A 22,117-nucleotide genomic window follows, 5' to 3' on the forward strand; every position below is an offset into this window, starting at 1 on the left:
ATACATGTTTTAAAATTCTACAATTGTGAAGGGCTATTAGCAAGAATCTTTTTTAATCTACACAATTGTAAATAAAATCAACACAAGCCAGAATAAAAAAATAATTAAAAATTGTAGTAAAAATATACTTGGTTATTAGATTTTTTACCAAACTGCATTGGATTTAAAAAAAAAATGTGGAATATTTATACACATTATCTTAATAATTAATATCCACTCATATTGTATTAATTTAATATGCAATAATTGTATGAAATATACACATTAAAACATATACAAAATGCCTGAGAATTTTTATACAGGACTGTGAGATATTATCTAACAATTGTGTATTAAAATTAAACATTTTTTTTTACACAACAAAATGTGAAAAAATCCATCGGGATTTTTCTGTGTGAATATTTAAACCATTTAATCATAACCATAAAATATGAAGTTCTCGACAGTGTAGAAAGTAATAAATTAATTTAAGAAGAAAATAATTCTAAAAAATTTAACGAATAAAATAAACATAAAAACTTGTTAATAAAAATTTATAAAGGAAGGCAATGTTTATAATGAAGAAATAACCAATTTATAATTATTTTAAGGGACTTTTTGGTATATATTGTATATTTGCCTACAATCCATATGCGTTATTCTTGTATATGATAATTTGTTTAATTCAATATTGCTGTATCATTAAACGCAGCATTTGTTGCCATAGAAATATCAGTTTTCAGGTTCTCATCGTATCACTTTACAGATCAACCCACCGACCGACCGCGATCATTAAATCAATTTCAGTTAATGAATGATTCAATTTAAAATTAAAATCGAAATCCCACGACGGTTGCAATAACACGCGAGTTACTCTTAATTATCACGTCAAAATGATCCATTAACATTTTTTTTAATGAAGGAAGCGATCGTAAAAAGCCACACAGAATGTGTGTGTGTAGGTACGACGGGACTGTTGCCAAAAAATCACTTGTTATTTATAAACAATATACGGGTCGTGGAAACTTTCCTAAAACGAAATTTTATGTTTCCATGATGGTTTATTTTTTTTTTAGTTAATAAAAGCAACCATTTGGTTTATGGTCGATAATTAGAATTACCATTTTAAGAAACCTGAAAACAATATTAATTCGCGCGATACACTTATGTCAATGTTAAATATACGATTCAATAGTATCGATTAGAACCGATGTTAACAATGCCGACGACCGTCTGGGACATTGGAAAAATTATGTTAGTGACAAGGCTCGAAAAGTTGTTTTTTTTTTTTGTTTTGAATTTTCGTATAAGTGGTTTTACGTAAGTTTCGAATAATATGTGTGACATACTGTTGAAATAACAACCCAAGTATTTAGATTCACACCTGTGATTGCAGCCTTATTTTCTGTTAATTTTGATGTGCCTAATTTTGTAAATGACAGTCTGTTTGAGTGAGTCTGTCTAAAGCTTCGTTCTGAGTAGGGCGAATATCGCGGACTTTTGACAGGCAATTTTTATCGCGCACATTCACATATTTTTGTCATATACATAAAAGCGAAATTCGTCTACGCGAAAAAACGGATATTCACAAAAAAGTGCGAATTTCTTCTGTCAGCTGTAATTAGTTGTCAGTTTCTTCTTTGTTATGTTAGAATTTGTTTATTTTAACCTTTAAATAGCAAACGATAAAGGGTTGCTTTTTTTATTCAAAGATTTTAAGTATTTGTCTTGTGTTGTGTGACCTCTGTGCAAAAACTAACGTAAATAACAAAGTACAGGAACAATAGTCAATAATGGCATACGAAGACCTAAATGTTGATACCCAAGTAAGATAAGGTACATTATGTAAGGCCATAAATCATGATTTATGGCGTTTTGTAGATTTATTGTGACATTTGTAAGAAAATGGTCAAAATTTGCTCCCTGTGCCAACATTTTCAGGTACAGCAGGTACTACAGGATGAGACTCCAGGAGGCGGCAGGTCTACGACGCTTTTTATGAAACATATGAATTAAAAAAATTATATAATAATATCGTCGTAATAATTGTAGTAAAGACGAGCATTCATCACTAAATTATCTTTTTATAAGTGCAAACAGTAACTGTTGTAACACATCGCAAAACATCAACAAATAATAATTCTATATTATGATATTTCCCATGATATACATTAACATCGCGGAAAAGTTAAAGTTTCCCGCCGCGAATATTTTTAAATCTGGATTTGACACATTCTGGGTTGTAATCACAGAACACAAAAATATAGAGAAGTGTGGGTTGCATATAAAAAATGAATGAAATTCTTCTGACAAATCAGCTAGCGTCCTCTCGCTTGGCAACGAAAACTATCGTAACTAACTTGACACTTTGACTTGCCTAATTGGACCAATCAAAATGGTGGAAAGGCGTGGCCAAATTAAGGCGAGAAATCAGATTTCATTTAATCTGATAATCTTATTATTTAATCATAATATCTAAATCAAACGCCTTATCAAAAAGGTTACTTATAGAGAAAAGAGGCTTTTTGATTATAATGTGTGTTAGCATCAGATATTGATCAGAACAAAAACAAAACTCTTATTTTACATATCTAAATGAGTTAATTTACTGCAATAATCGATTAACAATAGTGTACTACATATCACCAATTATGGAAATAAAACAATGTTTTGCTTTAATACATTTATTAAGTAATTTTCCTGAAAAAAAATTCCGAAAAGACATTACCATTAGTTTTAAGTAATATCCAAATTTAGTAACACAAACATAGATTCAATAGACATCATGAAATATACTTGTTTAATATGTACTTTTTTCTGTTTCCTAAAGAAAGACTAAAAACTAATTAAAAATTCTATAACAGCGTATTATCCAAAGAAACAGTACCTCTACTACAAAACAAAATAAACTCTTTGAAAATGAAAACTTATTTTAGTATAAACAAACAAACATATATCTTGGCACTATAATATTAATAAAAAGTTAATTAAAATACATTATGTAAAAAGACACAAGTTGTAACAAAAACATTCATTCTGTTCGGCTCTCTTAGTCTTTATACCTATGTCTCGTCTCAGTGAACACAGGAAATGGTATGATACGAGCCTGAAATAAAATGAAAAAATAGGTAGTGCAAACCTTATAAATCAAAATTAATGTAAAAAAAACACAAAAATAAACGTTTAAATAAATATGTAAATTAAGTCAGCTTCCTGTCAATTTTTTCCAAGCAAGATGGCCGACATACGATTCCGATTTTCACCATACAAGCTTCATACATGTGGTTATAATAAAAAAAAACGTGGTTAGATAAAATATTTTATTCATTGTTTTAATAATTTAATTCATTAGTGGTTTTTTAACAAACTAATAAGCTCAGTAGCCTGTCTAACGCATTTAGCATTCTACATATTATATAGTGTCAATCCTATGGACATCCAAAAATGATCCAAACGACATCGAATGAACAGTCGAACGATACTCTTGTAGGTCCATTTGGGCTCCTTGGTTTTGTCTCATAGTGGACACTTATTTGGACCAGTTTTGGACACATTTTCTCAATGGGTCCAAAACTGGGACAAATTTTTTTAAACGGGTTTTCGTATTTAAAAACATATACAGTCAAAACAAACTTATTCTTTATTATTCTACATTTTTGAATGGTTTCTTTCAATTACACGTCGAAGATATTTTGTAATGGCTGTCTACGTCAGTCTGTCCCACTTTGATGTCTGAAAGCAGCTAAAAAAAACTTGGAAGATAAAAGCCTATTAAGGAAGGATAGGGGGTTGATTAAACATAAAGAAAATTGCTTTACTAGCTTTAACTTATCTCTTTGTACAAAGGCCTTTCCTAAATCGGTAGAGAAAAATGTAGTAAAAAACTATCGTCCAGTTTCCATACTATCAAACTTCTCTAAAGTATATGAGGTTATAAATAACAAATGTCAACTAGACGTAATTTTGCCTTTGATAAGTCCCTTGTTCATCTTATCAAAGACAAAATTCGTATAAAGTAGAAACTGACAGATAGGCACCAGTTTGAAGAGTATAACGAGTTTAGGTCATATGTTTATAAAGCATATAGCGGTGTATTACAACTGGTGCAAGATTAATAGGCTTCCTCTTAATATTGAAAAATGTAAATCAATTTCAAAAAATGAAATTAGGATCGACTATGCATTAAATGGTACAGTTTACTGTTAACTGTGATTATGTTCGTGATTTGGGTATCACTATTGACAAGAGGCTTAATTTTTGTAATGATATAAATAACATCATTCATAAAGTCATTTTTAACATTCACAACTTCGTTCCCATTTAAATAATCATGTATCTCTTACGGTTTACAATACAATGGGAAATTAGAACATTTTAAACTGTATAAGAATAGATAAGAAATAAAAATAAAAAAATATTGAGCAGTAGGCAAGTATATATAAGAGGAAATGCCTAAATTCTGTAGTCTTTCATCTCTCTTATTCTGTAAGTGATATAATTTCAATGAAATAACTTCAATAGATTATACACATGATTTAAGACCAGAACGATAATAATGTCTAGGCTCAATAAACATTAAATCATAATTTCTAAGAGTTTCTAAAAATGTGTGGACATGCAATGGTAACTCTCTATGGTCTTAGAATTTTTAAAAGATGAGGTAATGCAACCTGAGGAATTTCATAAAGAACAGTCCAACTCGCTAAAGATTTAGATATATCAACAGATTTCGTATTCTTGAGCTCATTTATAGTTTTGACAATCTCTTCAGATTCCATAGTTTAATGGACTTATCACTTCACAGAGTAGTCTATTAGGTTGTCTCTAAAGAGTAAAACTTTCTCTGAACGACGTAAGTTCTTCTTTCAAGTAGAAGGTTCTTTACTTCATGTTTCAAGTGTTTTTATAGATAGTGCCTTAGGCTATTCTGTTAAGACACTAAAAAATGTTAACCACATGCAATCTGTACAGCTTTTTAATAATCGTAAAGTGTATGATGAGGGTATGAAGGCAATATGACACCAATTATAGAACTTTATCTATTTCACTTAACAAAAAAGACAGGATAAACTGAAAACTACTTCAGATGTCTGAAAACATGGGAAAAAATTAAATCCCTCGAGTTCTTCTTCTTTTAATAATAATAATAAAAATAATAATAAATGTCTTTTATTCAAAATTTACAGATGTAGTTAACAATAATAACATTCTATAATTAAGTACCCGAGAACCAGGGCGCAGTCTAGCTAAGGCAGCTACTCTACTGAACCCTACTCAACGGTTATAAACTTAAGCTACAATATAAAGATTAACTCTATTAAATAAATATGAAATAGCTAAATATAAAAATAAACAAATTTCTAAAAAAGCCTAAATTACGGGTTGAAGGTTAAATGTAAAAGATATTTCTTAAACTTTGATTTAAATGACTTCTGATCTAAAGTTGACAATGCAGTTGGTAGGTTATTGTAGAGTTTAATGGCATTGTACGTAAAAGAACGTTGAAACATTGCAGTCGAATGACGAAGAAGTGTCATCTTCTCCGGAAATCGGATCACTCTTGTGTGAACGTTTAAACGAGGAACAAATTTATTCCGTAAAATGGAGGGAAGGGAGGGGTTTAATAAAACTTTAAATAAAAAATTACCCAAGTGTAAGCCTAAATAAATTTACCTTTTAAAGGTGCCTATACTTTTAAAGGTTCTTCATCTAACCACTGGACAAATAATAAAAATGTCTAAAAGATATAATAGTTACGTCAAAGATAGACAGAAAATTACTACTAATCTCAAAATCCTGGAACAAAATAAAAAATATCGCTTAATAAATAGAATTCTAATTTTTTTAGAAAAAAAAAGACTAAGGCCTACAATAAAATGGAAGTAAAAATCGTGTGTTTGATTCTGGTTTTCTTAGATTAGATAGAAAAGAATTAGTTTTTCTGAATAAAAAATGACGTCAAATGCCTAAAAGATATGAAAAAGTCCAACTTATGGAAAACCATGGATCAGAAGACTGGAACAAAATGAAAAATGCTTCTAAACGCCTGAAACAAAAGTTTCTTTTAAAAAATACCTAGAAGAAACTTAACATGACTTCAAATCTATAAAAAACATACAGTATTAATTCAAAGTGACTCGAGTAATAATGTCAAGGTAAAGAGCATGGTTTTTAGAGAATTGCATTTTTTGAGAGCTCCTAAATCTGGCAGTCTCATTTAAGGATTGATCCAATGTATAGCTCAAGAATATCTTGGAACATAATAATGGGCAATCAAGACCCTCATTATCATCTTCTAATGTAACGATTACCCTTCTCTTTATGCAACAATAATACTTATGCATAAAATCAGTTTTTAGAATCTACTGCCTGACTATAGCTTCCTATACAATCTAACATGAGTAAAAGTCAAAGTGATAAGTTGATAACAAATAAATTTTTTCCTACTGCAATAAACTTCTACGAATTCCTCAAACAAACACATTTCAAAGATATCAATAATTTTCAACTAAGAATTCCAATAAATCGCCTATCTAAAAATTACCCACCTCGTTACTTTCCAATTATTGCTTTATCAATATATCAGTTCTGTTTAACCAAAACGAAAACATTGCTAAAAAATGTTTCAAATCACTCTCCCGCGCTTCGTAAGTTTGCTGCTGTTTTTTTTTAACTATCGGTGGGCGTTGGGCATCAATTCCAGGTGTGATTGCCTTACGAAACCTCTAAAAATAAAAATCCATTTGTTGCAACCAATTTTTTTTTTTGAGCTAAGATGGTGGGTGCGCCTATTCTGTAGAATTATTGTCGGTTATATTTATTGGTTAATCTCGTTGAAATTTATTGATGTTATATAAGTGTAAACCTACTTCTTGTAAGCCTATTGGGTCTTTTATCTGTATGTTTGGTTACTGGTAATATTTAAAGGCGAATTGAAAGAAGAAAGGGGGAGAATACCTGATCTGATGATCTATTTTTGCATATACTTATAAAAGCACTTTACTTGGATGAAGATTTATTCATTTTCAGAGTAGTATTTTGCCGATACATCAATTATGGAATGGGACCTCATTAGTTGTAATATTTCTTTGGTGACTTATAGCCATTGTTATGTACATCTGATAAACATGAATAAATCTTCGTTTAAAGGGCGTCAATGGTCAATCAAGGGTTATGGATGTAAGTGAAAAAAAAATTGTTTCTCTCGGCAATTACTTGGTTAAAGTGAATTCGACTTTTTTCTAACAAAATTAAAAAAAGGAAAGCGAAAAAAAATGTGTATTACCAAAAAATGAGGTTATTCTGTCTGTCTCCTTAACCTGTCAACAATGTCAAATAATCATTGTTGCCAATAGTCCGACTTGTTTGGATCGTAGTTCCGTCAAAATCTGCTAACCGGTCTTTAGAACTCTTCACCTTCAAGTTATTAATGGAATGCTACACTTATTTCCGACTCTGCATCTGCTACACAGGGGTACAACCGTACCCCAAATAAAACTCGTCGTATTTTAGAAAAACGAAAAATTTATTCACTTATAGAAAAATAATAACTTAAACCGAGTCTCTAAGAACACTTTTAACGCACATCCATAATCAAATGTTCATGCGGCACACACTGAGCATTTTTTTTTTTGATGTGGCAAACACACGAACTTTTTGCATACAGCACAGCTTACTCTCGATTTTCGATCCTCTCCTCACTGTTGTTGTGAGCCTAGTAGGTACTTCTTCTGAAGTGGTTATCTTGAGGACCCTACATATAGTTTCACGGAGTTCGCGCCTTAAAGTTGGAGCTTCCAAACGACTCATCATGTGCGGTCTGACCAGGTCAAGGGCAAGCTTCTTGAGGTATTCTCTCCTGTGCTTTACAATTTCTTTATCACTTCACCAGAGCCACGCAAAAGAATCATCGAATTATATCCCAGAATATCCAGCAAATTATAGAACAGACATAATGACCAGCGACGTGTTTTTCTACCAGTAGAATAAGTGTGGCACGACTGGTCTAAAGTATCCACTCCTCCTTTTGTAGAATTATAAAATTGAATAATTTCTGGTAACTTGGTCGTAATTGGCTCATCACCTTTTTCGTGCATCGTCGAAAGCATAATTACTGTTTTTTTAGCACTCTTGGGTGGACAGTATGATAACAGTGTCAGATGTCCACTGTAGCAAAACATAGCAGAATTTTGATTCCTTTCTTTGAGTTCCAAAAACGACTCAGGAATTTCTTTTTTATTTCTTCTCACAGTACCAACAATGGTAATTTTCCTCTCCAAAAGATGTTTCGCGGTCTCAATAGAAGTAAACCAGTTATCCATGGTCAAGTTCCTATTTTTTCCTTGGACAGAACTGTTTAGCTTATTACAGTAATACTGAGCTGCAGGAACATCAGTGGTGTGAAACCTTTTCCTATATAAATCAAGTGCAAAAGCTGTTTTGGCATCACAGGACAACACAATTTTGATTCGTATTTATTGGGCTTTGAAGGGATGTACATTTTAAAAGGACATCGCCCTCTAAAACCAACCAATTGTTCATCAATTGTAATATATTCTGAAGGAGTATATAGGTTTTTCATTTTAACGATTGACCTCTCAAATACCTCTCGAAAAGCTGCAAGCTTATCAGTTTCTTTTCTTTCAGCTCTGGACTGCTTATCATCAAAGCGAAGACAGTTTATCAAAAACCTGAAACGTGCCTCGGGCATGGTAGCACGGAATATTGGGATTCCTGTGTCTATCAAATAGTTCCTTGGTCAAAACACCGGCATAATAAAATAGCCCGAAAAGTGCTTGGAGTTCAATGCTGTTTTTATCCTTAGTCCAAGAGGGTCTCTTACCTACTGGCATAATAACAGGTGCATCAGTATCTTGGTCATCGCTCTTATTTAAATATTTCAATCGTTTAACTTGGATCTCGTTATTAGTATATTGGGTAATTTTATCGAGATTTTCTTGAGTGAAACATAATTTCCAAGCTCCAGTTCGCTTCGTTTTTGTTTCCAGGTAAATGCAAAACCAGATTTCGTTTTGGTGTATGATGAATTGCGCCTTTCTTACCTGACCACATAAACCCATTTTTACCCCTTAATTTGGTAGGCACTGGTAAAATTTCCACCATATCTCTGTTGATCGCCTGTATTTCTGCCAATGGTATATTGTCATCTTCCGAATCTGTATCAGATGGAAAGGTATCCTGAGTCTGTTCTGGTGCAATAAAATAATTAAGATTGATTTGATTGCCGCGTATTTCATCCTCTTCTGGCTCCTCTCTAAAATCAGGTATAACGGCATCTTCCTCCTCGCTGTCATCAGACAAACTGTCTGAATCAGATTCATAGAGAATGCGATGAATTTGTCCGACATCTTCAGGCTTTGTTAGGTCGAAGAACTTTTTCTGCCCAGCCATTATTCGTGCAGCCTAACAAAGAAAATCAATAATAACTTAAAAATCAAAGAAAAATATAATAACTTAAAAAAAAACTAAAATATTTTCAAAGTATTATAGACATATTTTAGAAGTATTTTTCAAAAAAAAGATACTTACTCATATAATAATAATCACCAAAATCTACTGAGAAGCGAAATAATCACAGAGTATATTTAACCTAAACTGCTACACTGTGGTACGCGCTAACCCCAAATATCACAAATCTCGAAAAGAAAAAACCGTGTGCCAATGTCAATTGTCGCACGCGAACTGACTTGCCGCGTCTTGAAACTAATAAGACGTCGGCGTTCGTTCCCCCGCCCACTTCCATTTAACTTGAGATATGATTAATGATGGGGTACAAATGTACAAATATTATGTGAGTGATAGTATGTGGATAGTAATAAAAGAAAAGGGTCAAAGACGCATATTTATTTATAATAATATTTATGATCTATGTACATACGTTACATAACAGTAATAAGTAATTTTAAACCTTATAGTTGTTGGCAATTATATTTGAAATAAATTACTACAACTGCCTGGAAGAGATTATTGATTTTTCTTTTAAAGGCAATTTATGAATTTTATTCCGCAGTTCTTCTTTTTCTTCTTCTTCTGGTTCTAATTCTTCTTCTTTTTTAAGTCCATGAAAGCCATTAAACAATTTTTTAGAAGAAGTTGAGTTACTATAGAGCTCTTCTTGTCCTTTTCCTTCAGGACCTCGACTCTCGGGAAGAAATTATCGATTTTTCTCTTACAGGCAGGTCTTCTTCTTCTTTTTTAAGTGTCTGGAAGAAATTATTGATTTTTCTATTGCAGGTAAGTAGATCATTAATTTTATCATGCAAGTCTTCTTCTTCTTTCTGTTCTTCTTCGGTCTTAAGTGCGTGAAAGAAATTAACAAATTTTCTCAAAGCAGTTAAGTTACTTCAATCCGTAGAGCCTTTCTTGTAATTTTTCTTATTAGCCTCAACTGCCTGGAAGAAATTATGATGTTTGTTTGCTTAAAATCTGAGGTGTGGATAATTAAGAACACCGAAAATACTTTTCACTTTCTTTATTTTAGACTAACTCTAACTAGGCTAACAAGAATATTATTATTCCCGGACAGATCACAATTTAACCTCACAAAAAAAAACGAGGTTATATAATATATAACCAACATGAATATTCATTTAAACTCAGACGCTGGTGAACACTAGTTCAGTGCCTCCCGCTAGATGGCGGAAATGTTTTACAGATGTAGGTTTTGTAGTCACCAGACGAGAGATCCTATACTCTTAAACACCAAAATAATACACTCGTTAACGGGTAACAATACTTTATTGTACCAATCGTACAAGAAAACGGCTATATAGCTTAGACACTTGAAAGTCATCGACTTTTATAACCAGTCTCTGTCATGACTCAGGTGCAACCTAATCCGCCATAATGGATCGAATACATCCTGACAATTGACAGCCTCCCCTCCACTCTCGGAGTGAGTGAGAGGGCAATACAAGTCCCCACAAAGACAATTAATTAATTTAATCCTGCATGTATTCTTCTTTCTCTGGTTCTTCTTCTGTGTGTCTAAAAGAATTTAACATTTTTTTTTACAGGAATTAGTTGATTAACTACAGGCACACAGAAAGTTCTTCATATCTTTCTCCTTCATGACTGAATTCCTCAAAATCTAAATTACCTATTTCTACGACCGAAGACAAAAATCAATTATTGTTGTTATTCTTTATTTCTATCTACGTTTATTATTATTATTATGTACAGGCTTAGGTATCATAAGTTATCACGTACAACTACTACTTCTGTGATTATTGTTTATTTACTGGCAAATTGAATTAATCGTTTAATATTTTTCTATTGTAAATAAACTGATCTATTGCTTATTATTATTCATGACCTCAACTGCCTGGACGAAATTGATAATTTTTCTTTTACAGAAAATAAAACGACAAAAATTTAAACAAACCATACGGATCGCAAATTTAAAATATATATCGAATAATTGTCTGGACCACTTGTCAGAATATTGTACTAACTTTGGTTATCTTTAATTCAAGATGTTTTATAAATAGCTAAAACAAGTTTTAAAAAAGTGACAGAAAACGACTAATTGGACATCAACTGTTAAAAAACTCGGATGTTCTGGCGGAACGATTTTTATCCAATTTATTTCAAATAATCGCCATTGTTAAACATTTCGCAAATTATCCTCGGAAAATTGATTCTCTGAAACGGTAAAAAAAATTTTCATCATCAATTACACTCATTATCGGTTACGCTAATGGCCCGATAGGTATGGCGACACGATTTTCGAATTAGTTTTACGTAATTTTCATTTTATCCGTATTTAGACGTATTGCCTTCGATTTAGTGTTCGCCTCCTTGCGCATTAACCTTTAAAATAGGCTAATATACCAAAAAAAAATATGATGCAATATGCAGCATCCAATTCCATTTGTTCCAAAAAGTTAGCGGTCACAAAACCCATTTATCATTACCACCTATCGACCTCTCTCATTGTCACAATGATTCATCCCGATGTGAGAATTAATAAATTTTGTGTGGGCATAAACGTAAGACACCCGGTATAAGAGACATCTGGCCGGGCGGCATCTTTCATCTTTTAAATCATGTAAATTTCGGGTTTTTTTGTCCCGCATACGTCCGTTTTTAAATATAATTTTAGCCTGCTGTGATGCCCTCTTTAAAAAAAACTCGAGCAGCTGATGACACTGATTTTTTTTTGTTAGCTCGGTTAACAATCACTGAAATAACCCTAATCTGAAAATCAATATTGGGCATCTCTCACTATTCAAATCTCAGTCAATAGAACGCTTTCTAGAATTCTAAAAATAGTTTATCGCTCACCAAAGAGAGAAAAAAAATTTATGTAATTTGGAAATAAACATATTTAAGAGGATTTTTTGTAACAAGTGGGAAGTTTTTCAGCATGAATCGAGACAATAAACCTTGACTAGCAATGTTATTTGGTGAGATAATGAAATCAATCAGGGAATTTAGATAAAGTAACCTAGTTCCAATTGAAATATCTGCTTTGGTTTTAAGGTTTTGTCATCCTAGTTTAAGTGGATAAGGAAAAAAGTCGCATTGGCACGTGTATCAACGAGTCACATATAGAAAATTGTTTGGGTTATATTGTAGCTTCAAAGGGTAATGGTTGAGAGAATTTAAATCATGTTTGCCAGAAACATTTGGGTGTAACATTTTTTTAGATACTACCTATTAAGTTAACGAATGATCTTATCATGGTTCTTCCTTTGCTACTACATATACAGTGCTTTTCTTTGAAGTCCCCCCCCCATTTATTTTTTGAACGGGTCAAAAAAAATTTTTGAAACTTGGCATAAGTAAATTAGTCTATAGATACTATTTTTCACTGTAAACTAGGTAGTTGTGAATTCCAAGATGGCGGCTGGGCGACATCTTGAGAAAAAATTTTAAATAGAAAGGAGGGTCGTGTGGTCCCTCATTTTAAAGGTCTCAATGAGTACTTTATAACCCTGAAATATTAGACCCATATCTTAACTCGTTTCAAAATGGCGGCCTAATAAAAAAGTATTTTTTTTTATTTTAACGTTTTACATTTTTATGATTTTTGAATAGGTAAAAATCAGTGTACGAAAATAAATGCGTCACTATTTTATTTTGACATAAAAACGACAGTTCTAAATGTCAAAATTACACATAAGCGCCATCTTGAATAAATGCATTAAATAGAAATCTTGTGTTACCTCATTTAAAAGGTTTTATTGAGTACTTTTAATATTTATTACATGGACTCGGTGGACTCCGTTTCGACCTGTCTAAAAGTAACAGCCAAAAAAATACACTGTTACGATTTTATTAACGTTTTTAATAATAATATACAAATAATTTATAATTTTTGAATTTTGGATTTAAAGATTAACTTTTTGGTTTCTAAAGACTTAGTGAACCTCCCTCGTATGTCACATTTCACGTTAAAGGTTATTGAACATTATTATAATATATTATATATTATAATGGCACTACTCATGTCAAAGGAAACACGCTATTTTACTTATCATATGCGTCAATATAGTTTTTTGCAGTGTTGCCAACATGGCGAATTTCCCGCTAGATTTTGAGTCATATTGTAGCTTCAAACGTTGAGGCAAATACCGTTGATCTATAGTATTAGTGTTATCGACACTACTCATGTCAAGCCACAAAACACAAATATAGAGAAATGCGGGTTGCCTTGCTAACGGGAAGAAATGTTGGCCCTCTAGTGACATTTGTAAGCCATAACTCTAGTGGCAACCTGTTTAACCAATCAGATTTGAAAGAAAGGGTGGTAAAATCCGGCGTCAAATTTAAATTCAATTACGCGCGAAAATTTTGAATTCTAAGGCGAGGCCAACTTGAGAAAACTATTAAATGTCACAACTTCAGTCGGTTAAAAAAATCAAATTTTCCTTATACAAAATACGTAATGTGACTTTCTTTTAAATGTTCAACCACTTTTTTTTTTAATTACAAGTCGGACTCTTCAAATTACTGCATTTTGCCTAATTCAGCCTACTTGCGCTGAAAATCCCTATCATAATGTAATGCCTTTACTAGATCGAAAAAAAAACTCTTCTCTCCCTATTTTAGTTGAATCGTAGTTCTATACTTTAAATCAAAAATTTGTTTCCTCTAGAAACGTTTGCTAGAGTTATTGTTGAAACTATTGAGTGAACTATTTCTAATCTGGTTATTTAACAGCAACAACCACGAACGAATCCTAAAAATAACATAGCTTTAATGCACTACTATTAAAAACATATTTTTCCAAATCGTTCATGCTTCATATTTACTTATTTCAATTTTGGATCTGACCTAGAGAGCATTTCCGTTAAGGTTTTTGCATAAATATTCCTGTCTAAAAACAACGTTTTTATCGGTCGTTAATCCGAACGCGAGCAAAACATAATTTGATCAATCGGAAGTGGACATTAAAATCAGGTTTTTATGTGTATCTCGTGACGCGAAGCCACCGATCTTGATTCTGAATTATCGATATTCTTCGCCAATAAAATAATTCCTCTTCCTGCATTCTACATTGCCAAAGCTACCGAGAACCGTTAAAGAAACTTTCGTTAGCGTACACGATAATTTAATTGCAGTTTCCGTAATTTTTCTTTATTTACTTTTTTTTTAAATGAAATATGTTTGTTTCAGGCCACAAATGGAGTCAGACTACCATTGGCTAGTTACAGTTGCCCTTGTGACGTCTTCGATTATAGCGGTCACAGCTAACGCCTTTCTGTTGCTGATCTTCGCTAGGAGAAGGAGTCTCAGAACAATTCCGAACAGGTCAGTACATTAAATAGCGAAACTTCCACCTTGTTGATAAGCTCGTTATTAGCTGATAACAGTAAAATTCAAATAAAAAACAACAAGTAATTATTTTTCGTAGAACTAGTTTAAATGGGGGTTTAACACAATAATTAACGTTATAAAAAGCATTCCAGCTAACTTGATAACAAGACAATTACTTATTAAGTGCATCTTTATAAAAATACGAAAACACGTGTGTAATAGTTTTAATTTGGTTCGTTAATAAAAATCAATTTATAACCATAATTTATTCCTAGCACACGCACACATATAAACAATTTTTTTACATTTTCTCTTTTTTATTACTTTCATCCTCTTCTTCAGCTTCTTTCATTAGAATTAGGAATTTTTGGTCCTGGTCATCAGTCGAGAATATTCGAAGAGAAAATCGTGTTCAGTCAAATTATGCAGAATAATAAACCTAATCTCCAGATTTTTCTTCAATCAAAATTGGTCATGCCTGTAATACCAAGAAGTTTTATGAAAACTCTCAGGTATCTTTAAGACAATAAAACAAGCAAAAGAGTTTAGGCTCTTTGGTTTAGTAAGCGGTATTAAATAATTTGAGCAGCAAAATATCTTGCGCTACTAAGAAATCCTCTCAAAGGGAAACCTTGCTTGGGAACCAGTAGTGTATAGACTGTAGTACTACAGTCTATACACAAGCCATTTAACTGAACAGATAAAGTCTTTTCGGTGTTTGAGAACGACTTTTCTTACGACAAACAGTCTTCACTTCTGGATATGCTGATGGCACCACGATCGTACCATCTTTTGTCGAAAGAACTGCCAGACTTTACAGTATACATGTAAGCGGAAATGCCTGTGTATAAGCCTGATGATGAGATCATCGACTTGATTTTGGTTCTTTGCAAGCTCAGCAAAGCTGAGCTTGAGGCGAGGGGAACACGGGAATGGGTCGCGCGTTCTGGCACCGTATAACTGTAGCGTCAAGTTATTTTGTATAAGTTTAATAATAAAAGATTGTCCTTTGTTTTCAAGATTTATTGTTTTATTTAGGGTTAAAGTAACCCTAGTGTTTACATCAGAAGTGGGATACACTACGTGCGGTGTAATTTTGTATCAAGATAAACTTCTTTTGTGTTTTTTTTTCTTTATACCAAGAACAATGGCTGAAGAAAACAGTTCGCGTCGCGGAAGTATCGAGTCCGTTAACAGTGTAGTGGGTGAAGTGGATCGGGATGGTGAACTTCCACCTCAAAGACGTCAAAAAGTAGATTGGCAAGAAACTTTGGTGAATTTAGTGGCTGCTCAGCAAAAGCAGTTGGCTGAATTATCTCGCCAATCAAAGATGCCTACACAAATGCTGACGTGTTCAACGCCAACGCCCAGTACCTCGGGCGTGGATTTTTCTCATGCGCCTGTGCAGGGAATTATGAACGCAGGGTCTGTGGCCTCATTTAAGCTCACCAGTTATGATCCGGATAAAAGTGCTTACTCTATCGAAGAATGGTTGGATGACGCAAGCAAACTAAAAGAAGAACTCAATATAAGTGATTACCTCATGATTTCTAAGGCGAGTGAAGCTTTGAAAAATCGTGCCTACCGCTATTGTTGTGTTTGGCGGCCACTTTCTCGCAGGCAACCTTTTGTGCAGATTTGACAATTGCGTTTCCAGATCGAGAAACTCCAGGTGCACGTGCATTTAAAGCCGCGACGCTTCGCAGCCGAGAGTGTGATTCACTTAGCGAGTATGGCATTCAAAAATTGCGCCATGTCAGCCGTTTTCATGAAAATCTTCCATGAACCATGGAAGATATATTCTTAGTATGGTAGAATTTGGGATGGATCATGGAGAGGCACGTTCTGCATTGCACATCCAAAATCCACAAAATGAGCGGGAATTGCTAAAATTATTTAGCGAGTTTGATGCACGACGACCTGGCTCATCAAAAATTCCCAGAAATTTCGATTCTGTTGATGTCAGCAGAAAGCCAGATCGACGGTTTGAAACAACAAATAAACAATTCAGGGGAAGTTGTTTCAAGTGCGGCCGTCGAGGACATCAACAAGATGCATGCCAAGTTAAAGAACAATTAGAGCCTAAAAATGACTGCAAGTTTTGCAAAAAAAATTGGCCACACTGAGGCTAATTGTTGGTCGAAAAATGGTAAACCGAAGAAGGCATTTGTTCTTAAAAAATGACGCCAGATGCGGAGAACCCCTATTGCCACTGTTTTATGTTCCAACCAGGCCTCAGTGGTAAAATATCTCATTGACACCGGTTCCGATATTTCAATAATAAAGGAATCTGTTGTGAAAACAATTAATGGGATTATTAAGCCCGAGAACAGCGTGCGTGTTTTTTCGGGACTCGGTTCTCAAGTGGTTTATGCCGTTGGCGTTAGTGACCTAATAATTGTTTTGCCTACGTTGACTTTGGAAATTTGTTTTATGGTAGTTTACGATAATGTTATTCCTGGCGATGTTGATGTTATTATAGGATGGGATGTCATCAGTCGACCTTCCATACGTATTGAGAAAGGTCATGATGGGATCGAATTACACCACTCAAATGCGAGTGAAGCCAGAGTGTTTAGTTTACAAGTTGATGTAGTGCGAATTAAGGAATTAGATTTAGAAGATAGTTTAAAGTATCGTTTAGAGAGTTTATTGACATTTTATAAAAATAGAATCCCAGATAAAATTACCTGTGCCAAAATGACAATTCGGTTAAAAGACAATACTCCGGTAGTGTACCGTGCACGTCGTTTGGCGTATCAGCAAAGAGTGGAAGTGAATAAAATAATTAAAGACCTTTTAGATAAAGGAATTATTCGAAAAAGTCGTTCTGAATATGCTAGTCCCATAGTACTTATTCAGAAGAAAAACAATGAAACTCGAATGTGTGTTAATCTTCGCGATGTGAATAAAAAGGTGTATAAATTTATCCCTTGCCCATCATTGATGATCAAATAAACGCTCTATGTCATGCCAAATATTTTACAACGTTGGACATGAAATCTGGATTCTATCAAATGGAAATTGATGAAGATTCTAAACACATTACCGCCTTTATTATTCCAGGTGGACTGTATGAGTTTATTCGGATGCCTTTTGGTTACATCAATGCTCCAGCAATTTACCAAAGAGCTATTGATGAAGCATTGGGTGAGTTAAAAGGTAGTAAAGCCTACATTTATTTGGATGATGTTCTCGTGCCTTCAAAAACAATCGAAGAAGGAATGAAGAATCTCGAAGAGGTGATTAATGCTTTGTCAAGTAATGGATTTTCTTTAAATTATGAGAAGTGTTCGTTTTTTAAGTTGGAGACAGAGTATCTTGGTTTTTTGCTAAGTGAGAAAACAATTCGTCCTAGTCTGCGAAAAGTGAATGCGTTACTTCAATCGCCTACTCCTAAAGATGTAAAAGGTGTTAGACAGTTTATGGGACTTGCTGGATATTTTCGCAAGTTTATTAAAGGTTTTTCTATGTTGGCTGCTCCGCTTACAGCATTGTTAAGAAAAAATAGTGTTTTTGAATGGACTACAGAATGTGAGAGTGTTAAACAATTAATTTTAAAGAAACTTACTGAAACGCCAGTTTTGCGTATGTTTATTAGAATGTGAACTTCACACTGATGCAAGCTCAATAGGATTAGATTATTAAAATTACTTTTTCAAAAAGAGGATGGGATTTCTCGACCTGTTGCTTATTACAGTCGTCGCACTACAGACTGTGAGTCGAGATATCACTCATATGACCTCGAGACACTTGCTTTGGTAGAAGCAGTAGAATACTTTCGTGTCTATTTGTATGGTGTCCATTTTGTAGTGTATACTGATTGTAATTCGGTGCGCGCAACAGCTATGAAAAAAGATTTACACCCGCGAGTGGCGTGTTGGTGGGTTAAACTACAGGATTATGATTTCTCTATTAAGTATAGACCTGGATATAAAATGGCACATGAGGACTATTTAACTCGAAATCCTCCGGATGATGAGTGCATTTTAAAAGTGTGTGCGTTAAATACTTTAAAGCCCCAGAAAATATCAGAGATAAAGACTCTGCGAGATTTTCTTTCAAATGAATGATAATTTTTGCCGGACAGTGGTCCAGACTTTATAGTCAAAAATAATATAGTGGTTACTAAATTAAAACCTCATAAGTGTTTTGTACCTTGTGCTGTGCGACTCTTAACAATGAGATTGTATCATGATGAGTCATCACATATCGGTTGGGATAAGTGCATCGCCAAAATGCGAGAAGACTTATTTTGGCCAAAAATGGGACAGTGCTTAAAAAAATACATTAGAAATTGTCGGGCATGTGTTTTAGGAAAATCGCACACAGGGCGTCGAGCTGGAATGTGGCAGCACGGTGAAAAGCCGGATGATATTTTGCATACCTGGCATATCGACCATGCAGGTCCATTGGTGAAACCAACCTATATTCTAGTGATTGTTGATGCTTTTTCTAAATTTTGCAAGTTACAACCAATTCGCCGAAAAACGACAGAACACTCAATTTGTGCGTTATATAAAGTTTTTGAAGAGCTCGCGGTGCTCCAAAACGAATAATTGCTGACAGAGCCGCTGCATCTACTTCTATGACTTTTCAATACTTTTTAAGTGAACATAAAGTACAATGTCATCACATTGCAACTGGTTTACCCCGTGGAAACGGACAGGTTGAGCGTATCATGCGTACACTTTTTAATCTGTTACGGTCTACACTGACAGACAAAAATGAAAAACAATGGACGTCAATATTTCCTGAAATAGAGAAAAATTTAAATTTTACGATTCACGCAACAACTGGGTACGCCCCTGCAGTGCTTCATCTCGGAATAAATCCCAGATTAAGTGCCACTCAACAATTTTTGGGTACCTCGCCAGCTAATGACAATTTTATTGACCCTGACAAGGCCGTCGCAGCAGCCCGAGTTAAAATAACAAATCGAGCAAAACAGCAAGCTCAACAGTTTGATATAAAACGGTATTGTACCAAATTGTTTAATGTTAGCGATCAGGTGGCTATTGAAGACTCTCAGTTGGCTGGTGGAGGAAAATTAAAACAGAAATATAAAGGGCCGTATGTTGTACGGAATATTCTGCCTAATGAGAGATATGTTTTGTCTAAACAAGGGTGTAGGTAGGACAACAGTAGCTGCTCATAAACAGCTTAGGCGGTGGCCAAGAGACGGGTAGTGGCAATCCCAATATGCCTAGTGTTAAGATGGCCATCCCATCTTGGTTAGATAAAGGGTAGTAGAGACGTTCTCACTACACCTGGTTGCAAGATGGCAGTACCATCTTGGGTTTAAATGAATCAAAAGTTAGAGGATAGTAGAGACGATCTCACTATGCCTGAGCAATGTGGCAGAACCTTATTGAGTTTAAAAGTGGATAGTAGCGATCCTACTATGTCCAGTATAAGATGTTGCTGATTAAGAATAGTGGAATTTTCACTATGCCTACTATTGTGTGTTACCCTCACTTGATTTATAAAACAAAGATGATAATAAAATAATTGTTTTGCTTTAGTCTTGACAGTTAATCTGTTGCTGAATTTTTACGATTTCAGATGTTGATTGATGCAAACTTATTGCTTGAGCGAGGACGCTCTAAGAACAGGATGGCCGTGTAAGCGGAAATGCCTGTGTATAAGCCTGATGATGAGATCATCGACTTGATTTTGGTTATTTGCAAGCTCAGCAAAGCTGAGCTTAAGGCGAGGGGAACACGGGAATGGGTCGCGCGTTCTGGCATCGTGGCATCAATCTTCGCGGGCACCGTATAACTGTAGCATCAAGTTATTTTGTATATAAGTTTAATAATAAATTATGGTCCTTTGTTTTGAAGATTTATTGTTTTATTTAGGGTTAAAGTAACCCTAGTGTTTACATACATAATCACGCAAAATCGCAGTCACCTAGTAGTGGTCATTTACTTTTCAATGGATTGGCAGTCCAGGTATATTTATTACGTTCGTGCCTTTAAGTCATCATTGTAGAGTATAGAGTAGTATGATTGATTTATTCCATTCCATCATCTTTAACTCTTTAACTCCATCCTCTTTAACTCTCTTTAACTTGTTATTGATACTGTTTATTTTTCCTCAGTATAATATTTCCTGAGTATTAATTTTCCTCAACTTTCAACGGTAATTTTTCCAAATCTTGAAAGGAGTAAAATCGTTCCAATTATTTTAATTAGGTTGAAATATATTCGACGTTCATGATATGTACTCAAAAATTGTATGTCATCATGTAATCTGTCTGTCGTTGTCATATCTTTCACGTCAAATGTTATTTCAGTCGTCATTTAAATTTTTGTTCGTTAACGTACCACAAATCTATTATCAGTCGTTATTTCAAAAGAAAGTCGAGTTTCCTTTGCAGTGATGGTTGTTGTGTGTACAGTAAGGCCAACAAGTTGGTCGCTACAGCTACTCTAGTTACAGGAGTGTACAAGTTGGATTTAAAGGCTAAAAAGTGTATGTTAGCCAGTTGTGATGATGTTGAGCTATGAGCAAAAGAGGTTAGCACACATAAATAGTGAAAACCTGAACAAAATGAGCATTGTCTAAGTGGCTTGGAGCTAAGAGGTGCGGCAATAATTGACAAATCAAATTCTGTGGTCTGCTGTAAAGGCCAACAAGGTAGGCTACCAACCATAGGTATACGAAGTAAGCAGGTGCTTGAGGTTATCTATGGGGATGTATGTAGACCTGTGGAAACTGTGTTCATTGGTGGATCATTGGAAAGTGAGTTATTTCAGTTTTTCAAATAATTTAAAGCCATGGCAAGGTAGGTTCAAGGACAGTTTCTTTAAGAATCGACAAAAAAACAATGCATACATACTAGAGCAAAACGCTGTTGCAGTTGCAGAGAAACACAACCGCACCTCGGTGTAGAAGGCAAGATGTCTACTTTTTGATACTGATTTGGCAAAGCTTTTTGGGAAAGCTTGTTTTTTTTTTTGGGGAGAGACTGTTAACACATTTAACTGCCTTAGAAACGCATATGTTGCTAGTGGTTTTCATGGAAAAACGCCCATATTACCTTATCTATAACCCAGATACTGATTAGCACGGATGTGATCATACATGAGAGTATGAAAAGCAACAAAATGAATGTTAGCTGTTCTGTACAGAGGAGTTAACAAAAGAGAACCTAGTTCAAGTGGGTGGGAATCTAGGTGACACAGAGCAGGATCGTGTGGAAAGGAGTACCTCGGATAATTCATTCGAGAGTTTACCCTCATCTCAAACAGGCAGTGGGTATGAGTCAGATACACCTAACATATCCATTGCTGATACATATGATAGAAGATCTCAGAGAATTGTCATAAAAAGCAGCATACAGACCATG

The 22,117-nt window shown here is 34.1% G+C and overlaps 1 protein-coding gene and 1 long non-coding RNA gene across 7 annotated transcripts in view; one reads left to right on the top strand and one right to left on the bottom strand.

The window, feature by feature from the left end:
• LOC126733638 (uncharacterized) overlaps positions 1-22,117 on the top strand; it is a 153,133-nt gene that overhangs the window by 127,389 nt on the left and 3,627 nt on the right. For 5 of the 6 annotated variants that reach the window (XM_050437029.1, XM_050437030.1, XM_050437031.1 and 2 more), the window contains exon 2: positions 14,623-14,757. In XM_050437029.1, coding sequence (XP_050292986.1) covers positions 14,623-14,757 — 135 coding nt within the window. Of the gene's footprint in view, positions 1-14,622; positions 14,758-21,044; positions 21,285-22,117 lie in introns of those variants that run through there. The other variant, XM_050437033.1, reaches the window with a different exon arrangement.
• The window catches only part of LOC126733641 (uncharacterized), a 38,029-nt gene continuing 18,665 nt past the window's right edge, over positions 2,754-22,117 (bottom strand). Inside the window, exons 2-3 of the long non-coding RNA XR_007659800.1 lie at positions 6,528-6,704; positions 2,754-3,085 (exon numbers count right to left, since the gene is read on the bottom strand). This is a non-coding gene — a long non-coding RNA (uncharacterized LOC126733641). The remainder of the gene's footprint in view (positions 3,086-6,527; positions 6,705-22,117) is intronic.

This window comes from Anthonomus grandis, chromosome 2 (assembly GCF_022605725.1).
Source record: "Anthonomus grandis grandis chromosome 2, icAntGran1.3, whole genome shotgun sequence".
Classification (NCBI taxonomy): Eukaryota; Metazoa; Arthropoda; class Insecta; order Coleoptera; family Curculionidae; genus Anthonomus; species Anthonomus grandis.